This window comes from Procambarus clarkii, chromosome 26 (assembly GCF_040958095.1).
Source record: "Procambarus clarkii isolate CNS0578487 chromosome 26, FALCON_Pclarkii_2.0, whole genome shotgun sequence".
Lineage (NCBI taxonomy): Eukaryota > Metazoa > Arthropoda > Malacostraca > Decapoda > Cambaridae > Procambarus > Procambarus clarkii.
In genome coordinates this window covers 4,961,493-4,976,492 of record NC_091175.1, presented here as the reverse complement: position 1 = coordinate 4,976,492, position 15,000 = coordinate 4,961,493, and the positions used below count along the sequence as shown (strand labels likewise).

Here is a 15,000-nt window from a genome sequence, read left to right as displayed (position 1 = left end):
GAATTACGCGTGCTGGCAACACATGGCATTACCAGACCTAGGAGACCGGGTGCAGTATGTGGAAGGTTAGGTTAGGGAAGTGTGGGAAACAGGATGTCTGGCTTATGACCGTAAACTGTGTACTTACCAAGTTGTGCCTACTGGGTTCTATCAGCTGTCCACACGGTAACCAAAGAACCTCTGAAGAGTTCTTCCTTATGTCGTCTGGTCTCCAGTAGATCAAAAGGCAGTTACCAACCACTTTTTCTCCTCCCGCTCTCCCTTTGCCCCTCTCCCTCTATCCTTGTCTCCCCCCCCCCTCTCTCTCTGTCGCTGTCTCTCTCTCTCACTCCATTTCAGTAGGATATATAGATAGATTGATATATGGAAAAATGTATGGAGGTAAAATAAAAATAATGAGTTGGTGCGATTTATATCTCATAAAACACGAATAAAATCTCTGGAGACATGATTGTCACATACAAGTTTCCTTAAGGAAGTGATAGGGAATGCAAAGACTGTTTAACACAAGGGGGTATAGAATTGATAAAAAGATGGGGAACTTGAGTATTTTAAAGTCGAATGAGGCATAATGGAGTTAAGAAAACGTTGAGCGAAACTATATTTGTCTATTTTCACCTGATAGACAAATAGTTTTAGTTAAGGAATGATTAAAAGATGCTGGAAGGTGACTGTCAAGTAAATGTTAAACTTAATAAATGGTGTGATTTGGAATGTTTAATTTATGCATATTGGAGAGTAAACACAAAAAAGATAGAAAGCAAAGATAGATGATAAAGTAGAATGGCAAGTACATATGATGCACACAACGAATTGAATAGGAGCAGAATGATTTGATGGGAACAACGACATGATACAGAACACGTGTTTAATGTGTTGAACTGCTTAAAGGAAGCTTAATAAATTTAATGCTATATATTGCACAAATTGGTTATTTTCATGTAACGAGAAGTCATCTCCTGATTTATGCTTGATGATGAAGGGTATTTTAAGGCCGCTAAATATTTGTTTGAAATTCACTCTGGTGCTATGATGTCTGAAACAGTGAAGGATATAGTGTTCGATCGTTTAAACCACATGATAGTGAATGCAGGTGACTGTTCTATATTTACAACTGTGTGCTGCAGTTTGATGTGTCCCAGCCTTAATCTGAACATTGTTACATCAATTTCTCTGCTTATATATCTGATATGTTTCCAAGTTTCTGAAGAAGAAATACAGACAATCAAACGAAGATATAATGAGAAGGTGAGTTAAGGAATTGAGCAGTAATGGATGAGATGGCAGGTGAATGAGGGGGTGGAGGTTATGGAGGAGGGGCCGAGACTGGCGCCGGATGTGTGGGGGTAAGGGAGCGAGGGATGGTCCATACTCCGCATTACCCAGCCTCTCTCTACTGAGCCTGGTCGTAATGATCACAACTCCCGCGATTGACCTGAGGTGGCAGGTTTCTTGTAATAAAAACTAAATATTAGGTTCCCACCTCTCTTTAATGATAAACAAAAAAGTAATATAAGGAATTGTCTGGTGATTGATGATGAACAGCTGAAGGAGGGAGACTTGCAGCTGATGGTGGACGCCCGCGGATGTGGTTGGGTAGGTAGGGAGGAATGTGTGATCGAAAACATTTCATTAGTCGCCAGACAGTAGGTTGGTGAGGGCTTTCCGGGACAGACCTCCTCCTCCTCTGATAGTGCATGGGATGAGCTCAGCCTCTTTCTCTCGTCTACAAGTGTACGTGAAATATTACTTTACCCCTTTGCACATGCCCTAGAACGAGTCACTCCTTACCCTCAGATTGACAAGTGAATGTGCTTGTGTAAAGGACGGTAACTGTCTTAGATCTGCAGGATGGCAGACGTAGAGAAGACCTGGACAGACACCCTTTGGTTACTGTGTGATTTGTTTTAAACTATCCGAAGCTGAGTGAAGGAAGCCAGATGAGCTGCAGATGTCTGGGTACTACATTAGCTATGTGAGTATGCCTTCCACACCTCCATACAATATTGAGGTGCATTACATTATATATATATATGTCGAACCTAGTAGCCAGAACGCACTTCTCAGCCTAAAATGCAAGACCAAATTTGCCTAATAAGCCAAGTTTTCCTCAATTAATATATTTTCTCTAATTTTTTTCTTATGAAATGATAAAGCTGCCCATTTCATTATGTATGATGTCAATTTTTTTTTATTGGAGTTAAAATTAACGTAGATATATGACCAAACCTAACCAACCCTACCTAACCTAACCTAACCTATCTTTATAGGTTAGGTTAGGTAGCCGAAAAAGTTAGGTTAGGTTAGGTTAGGTAGGTTAGGTAGTCGAAAAACGATTAATTCATGAAAACTTGGCTTACTAGGCAAATTTGGCCTTGCATAGTAGGCTGAGAAGTGAGTTCTGGCTACTAGGTACGACATATATATATATATATATATATATATATATATATATATATATATATATATATATATATATATATATATATATATATATATATCAGCCCACTTCCTTCGTGGTCTGACACTCACATTTTTCATCACGAGTTAATTTTCGTGACTTACGCACACACACACACACACACACACACACACACACACACACACACACACACACACATATAGGTGAGTACACACACACACGCACACTCACACACACACTTTGCTTGCCACTCTCCATAGTAAGTCACTGGAGACGGGAGACCTACCAGAAATATGGAAGACGGCGAATGTGGTCCCAATATACAAAAAGGGCGACAGGCAAGAGGCACTTAACTACAGGCCAGTGTCCGTGACTTGTATACCATGCAAGGTGATGGAGAAGATCGTGAGAAAAAACCTGGTAACACATCTGGAGAGAAGGGACTTCGTGACAAATCGCCAACATGGGTTCAGGGAGGGTAAATCTTGCCTTACAGGCTTGATAGAATTCTATGATCAGGTGACAAAGATTAAGCAAGAAAGAGAGGGCTGGGCGGACTGCATTTTCTTGGATTGTCGGAAAGCCTTTGACACAGTACCGCATAAGAGGCTGGTACATAAGCTGGAGAGACAGGCAGGTGTAGCTGGTAAGGTGCTCCAGTGGATAAGGGAGTATCTAAACAATAGGAAGCAGAGAGTTACGGTGAGGGGTGAGACCTCCGATTGGCGTGAATTCACCAGTGGAGTCACACAGGGCTCTGTACTCGGTCCTATCTTGTTTCTGATATATGTAAATGATCTCCCAGAGGGTATCGATTCATTTCTCTCAATGTTTGCAGACGATGCTAAAATTATGAGAAGGATTAAAACAGAAGAGGATTGTTTGAGGCTTCAAGAAGACCTAGACAAGCTGAAGGAATGGTCGAACAAATGGTTGTTAGAGTTTAACCCAACCAAATGTAATGTAATGAAGATAGGTGTAGGGAGCAGGAGGCCAGATACAAGGTATCATCTGAGAGAGGAAATTCTTCAGGAGTCAGAGAAGGAAAAAGACTTGGGGGTTGATATCACGCCAGACCTGTCTCCTGCAGCACATATCAAGCGGATAACATCACCGGCATATGCCAGGCTGGCCAACATACGAACGGCATTCAGAAACTTGTGTAAAGAATCATTCAGAACTTTGTATACCACATATGTCAGGCCAATCCTGGAGTATGCAGCCCCAGCATGGAGTCCATATCTAGTCAAGGATAAGACTAAACTGGAAAAGGTTCAAAGGTTTGCCACCAGACTAGTACCCGAGCTGAGAGGTATGAGCTACGAGGAGAGACTACGGGAATTAAACCTCACTTCGCTGGAAGACAGAAGAGTTAAGGGGGACATGATCACCACATTCAAGATTCTGAAGGGAATTGATAGGGTAGATAAAGACAGTCTATTTAACACAAGGGGAACACGTACAAGGGAACACAGGTGGAAACTGAGTGCCCAAATGAGCCACAGAGATATTAGAAGGAACTTTTTTAGTGTCAGAGTGGTTGACAAGTGGAATGCATTAGGAAGTAATGTGGTGGAGGCTGACTCCATACACAGTTTCAAGGGTAGATATGATAGAGCCCAGTAGGCTCAGGAACCTGTACACCTGTTGATTGACGGTTGAGAGGCGGGACCAAAGAGCCAGAGATTAACCCCCGCAAGCATAACTAGGTGAGTACACACACACACACCGGTGGCTGAGCGGACAGCACGTTGGGCACGTGATCCTGTGCTCCCGGATTCGATCCCGGGCGCGGCGAGAAACGATGGGCAGAGTTTCTTTTACACTATGCCCCCCTGTTACCTAGCAGTAAATAGGTACCAGGGAGTTAGTCAGCTGTCACGGGCTGCTTCCTGGTGAGTGTGTGTGTGTGTGTGTGGTGCGGCAAAAAAAAGTAGTAGTAGAAACAGTTGAGAGGCGGGCCGAAAGAGCAGAGCTCAACCCCCGCAAGCACAACTAAGTAAATACACACACACACACACAAAAACACACACACACACACACACACACACACACACACACACACACACACACACACACAGGTTTAAATTAGGGGTGAAAATTATTATTTACTTGACATTCACGTTATCTTGTCTTTACTTGTCTGTCACTGTCTGCTTGAGTGTTTTTCTGTCGGTTTAATTCTCTGTCTATGAGGCTCTTTCTTTCTCTTTCTCTCTCTCTCTCTCTCTCTCTCTCTCTCTCTCTCTCTCTCTCTCTCTCTCTCTCTCTCTCTCTCTCTCCCTCTCTCTCTCTCGCTCGCTCGCTTTATATATATATATGTAAATATATATATATATATATATATATATATATATATATATATATATATATATATATATATATATATATATATATATATGCATATATATATATATATATATATATATATATATATATATATATATATATATATATATATATATATATATATATATATATATATATGAATGAAAACTCACACCCCAGAAGTGACTCGAACCCATACTCCCAGAAGCAACGCAACTGGTAACTACAGGGCGCCTTAATCCGCTTGACCATCACGGCCGTCAAAAGGAAGTGATAGCCGAGGCTATTTGAGCCACTTCCCCGACGGCAACTCGGATGGTAATCTTGGGCATAGCATTTCACCAAATCACCTCATTCTTTGGGGCACACGTGAGGAACACAAATGCGAACAAGCCTGAATGGTCCCCAGGACTATATGCGAATGAAAACTCACACCCCAGAAGTGACTCGAACCCATACTCCCAGAAGCAACGCAACTGGTAACTACAGGGCGCCTTAATCCGCTTGACCATCACGGCCGTCAAAAGGAAGTGATAGCCGAGGCTATTTGAGCCACTTCCCCGACGGCAACTCGGATGGTAATCTTGGGCATAGCATTTCACCAAATCACCTCATTCTTTGGGGCACACGTGAGGAACACAAATGCGAACAAGCCTGAATGGTCCCCAGGACTATATGCGAATGAAAACTCACACCCCAGAAGTGACTCGAACCCATACTCCCAGAAGCAACGCAACTGGTAACTACAGGGCGCCTTAATCCGCTTGACCATCACGGCCGTCAAAAGGAAGTGATAGCCGAGGCTATTTGAGCCACTTCCCCGACGGCAACTCGGATGGTAATCTTGGGCATAGCATTTCACCAAATCACCTCATTCTTTGGGGCACACGTGAGGAACACAAATGCGAACAAGCCTGAATGGTCCCCAGGACTATATGCGAATGAAAACTCACACCCCAGAAGTGACTCGAACCCATACTCCCAGAAGCAACGCAACTGGTAACTACAGGGCGCCTTAATCCGCTTGACCATCACGGCCGTCAAAAGGAAGTGATAGCCGAGGCTATTTGAGCCACTTCCCCGACGGCAACTCGGATGGTAATCTTGGGCATAGCATTTCACCAAATCACCTCATTCTTTGGGGCACACGTGAGGAACACAAATGCGAACAAGCCTGAATGATCCCCAGGACTATATGCGAATGAAAACTCACACCCCAGAAGTGACTCGAACCCATACTCCCAGAAGCAACGCAACTGGTAACTACAGGGCGCCTTAATCCGCTTGACCATCACGGCCGTCAAAAGGAAGTGATAGCCGAGGCTATTTGAGCCACTTCCCCGACGGCAACTCGGATGGTAATCTTGGGCATAGCATTTCACCAAATCACATCATTCTTTGGGGCACACGTGAGGAACACAAATGCGAACAAGCCTGAATGGTCCCCAGGACTATATGCGAATGAAAACTCACACCCCAGAAGTGACTCGAACCCATACTCCCAGAAGCAACGCAACTAAAGGCTTGTTCGCATTTGTGTTCCTCACGTGTGCCCCAAAGAATGAGGTGATTTGGTGAAATGCTATGCCCAAGATTACCATCCGAGTTGCCGTCGGGGAAGTGGCTCAAATAGCCTCGGCTATCACTTCCTTTTGACGGCCGTGATGGTCAAGCGGATTAAGGCGCCCTTTAGTTACCAGTTGCGTTGCTTCTGGGAGTATGGGTTCGAGTCACTTCTGGGGTGTGAGTTTTCATTCGCATATAGTCCTGGGGACCATTCAGGCTTGTTCGCATATATATATATATATATATATATATATATATATATATATATATATATATATATATATATATATATATGTCGTACCTAGTAGCCAGAACTCACTTCTCAGCCTACTATTCAAGGCCCGATTTGCCTAATAAGCCAAGTTTTCCTGAATTAATATATTTACTATAATTTTTTTCTTATGAAATGATAAAGCTACCCTTTTCACTATGTATGAGGTCAATTTTTTTTATTGGAGTTAAAATTAACGTAGATATATGACCGAACCTAACCAACCCTACCTAACCTAACCTAACCTATATATATAGGTAAGGTTAGGTTAGGTAGCCAAAAAAAGCTAGGTTAGGTTAGGTTAGGTAGGTTAGGTAGACGAAAACCATTAATTCGTGAAAACTTGGCTTATTAGGCAAATCGGGCCTTGCATAGTAGGCTGAGAAGTGAGTTCTGGCTACTAGGTACGACATATATATATATATATATATATATATATATATATGTGTGTGTGTTTGTGTATATCACGAAAATAAACACGTGATTAAAAATGTGACAATGTCAGACCACGGAGGAAAAATGAAACAGGAATTTCCTTAAGTACTTTCGTATATTAATATACGAAAGTACTTAAGGAAATTCCTGTTTCATTTTTCCTCCGTGGTCTGACATTGTCATATATATATATATATATATATATATATATATATATATATATATATATATATATATATATATATATATATATATATATATATACATATATATATATATATATATATATATATATATATATATATATATATATATATATATATATATATTTACATATATATATAAAGCGAGAGAGAGAGAGAGAGAGAGAGAGAGAGAGAGAGAGAGAGAGAGAGAGAGAGAGAGAGAGAGAGAGAGAGAGAGAGAGAGAGAGAGAGAGAGAGAGAGAGAGAGAGAGAGAGAGAGAGAGAGAGAGAAAGAGAAAGAAAGAGCCTCTCAGACAGAGAATTAAACCGACAGAAAAACACTCAAGCAGAGAGTGACAGACAAGTAAAGACAAGATAATGTGAACGTCAAGTAAATAATAATTATCGCCCCTAATTTAAACCTGATACTCATATATCAAAACAGAGAGAACACTATTTGAAGAACTGAACCATAGATAAATTTAATTAAGTTAAGGAAATACTGATGAGATCATTTAAAGAGCCACATAGGTCCTTCTCAACATATCTGAGTAGTTATATCATTTATATGTTCAGGAAATAATTTACAATCATTATACATATGAGGCATTTGAAATTTATCAGAAAATTTATGATGAAGTTTGAAATTTTCTTCTACTGATAATTAAGTAAATTTAAGGAGACATAGACCTACTAGAGGAGACCTGTGAGCTTTTTCCCTCTTCACTCTGACCTTCATCTTGGCTTTCGGACTCGCCCCCGATGACATGCTGTTGCTTGTTGTAATCTGTAAATAAATCAGTTATCAGTCTTTGTATTCTTATATATATATATATTTTTTTTTAATTTACCTAGACGGGGAACCACCTCTGGTGCAAGTATAGGAACCCGTAGCCTCGGAGAAAAAAATAAAGAGTATTCAGAGAAGACCTTGTGGATCTTCACTGAACACTTTGATATTTTCTTACCGACAGAAAAACACTCAAGCAGACAGTGACAGACAAGTAAAGACAAGATAACGTGAACGTCAAGTAAATAATAATTTTCACCCCTAATTTAAACCTGATATTCATATATCAAAACAGAGTGAACACTATTTGAAGAACTGCACCATAGATAAATTTAATTTGGTTAAGGAAATACTGATGAGATCATTTAAAACACCACATAGGTCCTTCTGAACATATCTGAGTAGTTATATCATTTATATGTTCAGAATTTAATTTACAATCATTAGACATATAAAGCATTTGAAATTTATCAGAAGTTTATGAAGTATAAAATTTTATTCTACTGATAAATAATTTGATATAAGGAGACATAGACCTACTAGAGGAGGATTGTGAGCCTTCTTCCTCTTCACTCTGACCTTCATCTGAGCTTTCGGACTCGCCCCCGATGACTTTCTGTTGCTTGTTGGAATCTGTAAATGAGTCATTTATCAGTCTTTGTATTCATATATATATATATATATATATATATATATATATATATATATATATATATATATATATATATATATATATATATATATATATATATATATATATATATATTTTTTTTTTATTTACCTAGACGGGGAACCACCTCTGGTGCAAGTAAAGAAACCCGTAGCCTCTGATAAAAAAATAAAGAGTATTCAGAGAAGACCTTGTGGATCTTCACTGAACACTTTGATATTTTCTTCTCATATATATATATATATATATATATATATATAAATATATATATATATATATATATATATATATATATATATATATATATATATATATATGTACATATATATATATATATATATATATATATATATATGTACATATATATATATATATATATATATATATATATATATATAACTGAAAACTCACACCCCAGAAGTGACTCGAACCCATACTGCCAGGAGCAACGCAACTGGTATGTACAGGGACGCCTTAATCCGCTTGACCATCACGACCAGACATAAGGAAGTGATAGCCGAAGCTATTTGAACCACTTCCCCGCCGGCACTCGGATGGTAATCTTGGGCATAGCATTTTATCAAATCACCTCATTCTTTGGGGCACACGTGAGGAACACAAATGCAAACAAGCCTGAATGGTCCCCAGGACTATATACAACTGAAAACTCACACCCCAGAAGTGACTCGAACCCATACTGCCAGGAGCAACGCAACTGGTATGTACAGGGACGCCTTAATCCGCTTGACCATCACGACCGGACATAAGGAAGTGATAGCCGAAGCTATTTGAACCACTTCCCCGCCGGCACTCGGATGGTAATCTTGGGCAAAGCAAAGAGTTTTCAGTTGTATATTGTCCTGGGGACCATTCAGGCTTGTTTGCATTTGTGTTCCTCACGTGTGCCCCAAAGAATGAGGTGATTTGATAAAATGCTTTGCCCAAGATTACCATCCGAGTGCCGGCGGGGAAGTGGTTCAAATAGCTTCGGCTATCACTTCCTTATGTCCGGTCGTGATGGTCAAGCGGATTAAGGCGTCCCTGTACATACCAGTTGCGTTGCTCCTGGCAGTATGGGTTCGAGTCACTTCTGGGGTGTGAGTTTTCAGTTGTATATAGTCCTGGGGACCATTCAGGCTTGTTTGCATATATATATATATATATATATATATATATATATATATATATATATATATATATATATATACATATACATATATATATATATATATATATATATATATATATATATATATATATATATATATATATATATATATATATATATGTTGTACCTAGCAGCCGGAACGTCATACTCGGCCTACTATGCAAGGCCCGATTTACCTAATAAGCCAAGTTTTCCTGAATTAATATATTTTCTCAAATTTTTTTCTTATGAAATGATAAAGCTACCAATTTCATTATGTATGAGGTCAATTTTTTTTATTGGAGTTAAAATTAACGTAAATATATGACCGAACCTTAGCAACCCTACCTAACCTAACCTATCTTTATAGGTTAGGTTAGGTTAGGTAGCTGAAAAAGTTAGGTTAGGTTAGGTAGTCGAAAAACAAATAATTCATGATAACTTGGCTTATTAGGCAAATCGGGCCTTGCATAGTAGGCAGAGAAGTGCGTTCTGGCTACTAGGTACGATATATATATATATATATATATATATATATATATATATATATATATATATATATATGTATATATATATATATATATATATATATTATATATATATATATATATATCCGTCTGAATATATTACGGAAATTACATGATGAAAAATGTGACAGTGTCAGACCACAAGAGAAGAATTGAAACAGGAATTTCCTTAAGTACTTTTGTATATTAATACATCTTCAGAAGGAATGATTTACAAGACAAGTAATGGACATATATAAAGGCAGGAGAGAGGTGAAGTGATGTGAGGTACAATGGAAAAAAGATTGGGAATTAGGTGGATACAAATAAGAGCCGCATAAGAAGGGTTTTTGGGCCCTTAAAATAAGAGTTGCATTAATAGGCCAAATATATACATACATATATATATATATATATATATATATATATATATATATATATATATATATATATATATATATATATAACGAGAGAGAGAGAGAGAGAGAGAGAGAGAGAGAGAGAGAGAGAGAGAGAGAGAGAGAGAGAGAGAGAGAGAGAGAGAGAGAGAGAGAGAGAGAGAGAGAGAGAGAGAGAGAGAGAAAGAAAGAGCCTCATAGACAGAGAATTAAACCGACAGAAAAACACTCAAGCAGACAGTGACAGACAAGTAAAGACAAGATAACGTGAACGTTAAGTAAATAATAACTTTCACCCCTAATTTAAACCTAATATTCATATATCAAAACAGAGAGAACACTATTTGAAGAACTGCACCATAGATAAATTTAATTAGGTTAAGGAAATACTGATGAGATCATTTAAAGAGCCACATAGGTCCTTCTCAACATATCTGAGTAGTTATGTCATTTATATGTTCAGAATTTAATTTACAATCATTAGACATAAGAAGCATTTGAAATTTATCAGAAATATATGAAATATAAAATTTTATTCTACTGATAAATAATTTGATATAAGGAGACATAGACCTACTAGAGGAGGATTGTGAGCTTTCTTCCTCTTCACTCTCATCTTCATCATGGCTTTCGGACTCGCCCTCGATGACTTGCTTTTCCTTTTTGTAATCTGTAAATGAGTTATCTATCTTTGTTATCTTTAAATATATAACCCTTAAACTTACACAGTACCGTGACCACCGCACCAATGATCATCTAGACGATCATTGGTGGTCACGGTACTGTGTAAGTTTAAGGGTGATCCTAGACGAAATGAGTTCGAATCCTGGCCGGGTCAAAGAGTTCTTAGTGATATATATATATATATATATATATATATATATATATATATATATATATATATATATATATATATATATATATATATATATATATATATATATATATATATTAGTATATTTTGGTAGCAGTCTTTCCTGTAGACATATATTATTAAATATGACCGAAAACGTAAGATTAATAATTCTAACACGAACGTTGTCAATCTTTCGTACATTTCTTTTCACTGTTGGAGGTAATTCAAAAATCAATTCTCCAAAATTCATTTTTATTACTAGTCTGACGCGACACTTGAGCGCGTTTCGTAAAACTTATTAATACTATTAATATTATTAATACTATATAGTTCTATTAGTATAGTACCCTATAGTTCTATAGGTACTATTAATACCCTATAGTTCTGTCTTGTGTTGATGAAATTAATACCCTATTAAATACCACCTCACTCAAATGTAGATATAAACAAATCGGAGATATGTAAGTTCTATTCAGTTGTGTATGTGTAAAGTCTTTGAAAATGTAATAAGTTTTACGAAACACGCTCAAGTGTCGCGTCAGACTAGTAATAAAAATGAATTTTGGAGAATTGATTTTTGAATTACCTCCAACAGTGAAAAGAAATGTACGAAAGATTGAGAAAATTCGTGTTAGAATTATTAATCTTACTTTTTCGGTCATATTTAATAACATATATATATATATATATATATATATATATATATATATATATATATATATATATATATATATATGTATATATATATATATATATATATATATATATATATATATATATATATATATGTATATATATATATATATATATATATATATATATATATATATATGTATATATATATATATATATATGTCGTACCTAGTAGCCAGAACGCACTTCTCGGCCTACTATGCAAGGCCCGATTTGCCTAATAAGCCAAGTTTTCATGAAATAATTGTTCTTCGACTACCTAACCTAACTTTTTCGGCCACACACACACACACACACACATATATATATATATATATATATATATATATATATATATATATATATATATATATATATATATATATATATATATATATATATATAGTAGGCAGAGAAGTGCGTTCTGGCTACTAGGCACGACATATATATATATATATATATATATATATATATATATATATATATCACTAAGAACTCTGGAACTCTAAGTGCGTTCTGGCTACTAGGTACGACACATATATATATATATATATATATATATATATATATATATATATATATATATATATATATATATATATATATATGTCGTGCCTAGTAGCCAGAACGCACTTCTCTGCCTACTATGCAAGGCCCGATTTGCCTAATAAGCCAAGTTTTCATGAATTAATTATTTTTCGACTACCTAACCTAACTTTTTCGGCTACCTAACCTAACCTAACCTATAAAGATAGGTTAGGTTAGGTTAGGTAGGGTTGGTTAGGTTCGGTCATATATCTACATTAATTTTAACTCCAATAAAAAAAAATTGACCTCATACGTAATGAAATTGGTAGCTTTATCATTTCATAAGAAAAAAATTAGAGAAAATATATTAATTCAGGAAAACTTGGCTTATTAGGCAAATCGGGCCTTGTATAGTAGGCTGAGAAGTGCGTTCTGGCTACTAGGTACGACATATATATATATATATATATATATATATATATATATATATATATATATATATATATATATATAGCATATATATATATGCTATATATATCGTGTCCATGGCTTATAGCATGGACACGAGTTCTTTCACATTGACAGTGGCTTGATGAAAAACGCAGACTAACCTCACACTTATCTGGTGCCCTCGGGAAGTGGAGATATTTGAGATGTATATATATCTCGAAGTCTCTACTTCTTTTGTAGGGTCTGATGGTGTAGTGGGTTAAAGCGTACTAGTTATGGCAGCTACTGGAAGGTAGTTGTGCTTTCTGGGTTCGAGTCCCACTGGTGGGTGTTGTCCAAAGATTGTTAATCTTCACTTGTGGTTTATGCAAGTATAGGCTTATATATATATATATATATATATATATATATATATATATATATATATATATATATATATATATATATATATATACATATATATATATATATATATATATATATATATATATATATATATATATATATATACATATATATATATATATATATATATATATATATATATATATATATATATATATATATATATATATATATGTCGTACCTAGTAGCCAGAACGCACTTCTCAGCCTACTATGCAAGGCCCGATTTGCCTAATAAGCCAAGTTTTCCTGAATTAATATATTTTCTCTAATTTTTTTCTTATGAAATGATAAAGCTACCCATTTCATTACGTATGACGTCAATTTTTTTTATTGGAGTTAAAATTAACGTAGATATATGACCGAACCTAACCTATCCTTATAGGTTAGGTTAGGTTAGGTAGCCGAAAAAGTTAGGTTAGGTTAGGTAGGTTAGGTAGTCGAAAAATAATTAATTCATGAAAACTTGGCTATATATATATATATATATATATATATATATATATATATATATATATATATGTATATATATATATATATATATATATATATATATATATATATATATATATATAATCTTTTGAATCGCAAGTGATTCAACAAGAGGCTCACAGCCGTCACTATACATGGCACTTTACATTTATGGTGAATCACACAGTTACTAGTCTTGCTCCACACTCAACCAACTTGGTGGCAGCTTTACAGTCATGTGCATGCATTACCAACAATAAGCAAATTTTGGAAACTTCGCTAAAATTCCGGGGAGCACATCATTACGAATAAAGTACATACCCATTTCTTGGATTCCATTGATGGTGATATCTCTGAAAGCCGATATTTTTTTTACATTCCATTATATAATGACGCAGAGTATGCGAATAATTCAGCTGACAGAGTTTACATTTAGAAAAATCTACTTCAGCAGATGTTAAAAACTCCCAGAGGCACTTGTAGGTGAGCCTTAGCCTAGCAGTGGTGACATTTCAATATATATATATATATATACACAGACAGATAAACAAACCGGCAGAATAACACTCAATCAGATAAACAGAGAAGTGAAGATAACATGAAATTCAACTAAATAATAATGTTCACCCCTAACTTAAATCTGAACTACATTGATAAAAAATAGAGAGAATCCGATTAAAAAAAAACGGCACCACAGATAAAAAGAATCATGTTTAGTAAATACTGATAAGATCGTTGATAATACCACTAAGATCCTTCTCAACGTATCTTATCAATATACAATTTACAGTAAAATGATTAAATTTACATTCATTACTCACATGATGCATCTGAAATATATGAGAAAATTTCTCATGAAATAAGCAATTTTATTCTACTGATCATTCATTACATTTAAGAA

The 15,000-nt window shown here is 35.9% G+C and overlaps 1 protein-coding gene across 27 annotated transcripts in view; it reads right to left on the bottom strand.

Annotated features, from left to right (window-relative positions):
• LOC123749090 (uncharacterized) overlaps positions 1-15,000 on the bottom strand; it is a 61,782-nt gene that overhangs the window by 5,899 nt on the left and 40,883 nt on the right. For 18 of the 27 annotated variants that reach the window (XM_069331739.1, XM_069331753.1, XM_069331744.1 and 15 more), the window contains 3 exons: positions 11,296-11,388; positions 8,538-8,630; positions 7,902-7,994 (listed from right to left, as the gene is read on the bottom strand). In XM_069331739.1, the coding sequence (XP_069187840.1) occupies positions 7,902-7,994; positions 8,538-8,630; positions 11,296-11,388 (279 nt within the window). The remainder of the gene's footprint in view (positions 1-7,901; positions 7,995-8,537; positions 8,631-11,295; positions 11,389-15,000) is intronic. The other 9 variants (XM_069331754.1, XM_069331746.1, XM_069331759.1 and 6 more) reach the window with 4 other exon arrangements.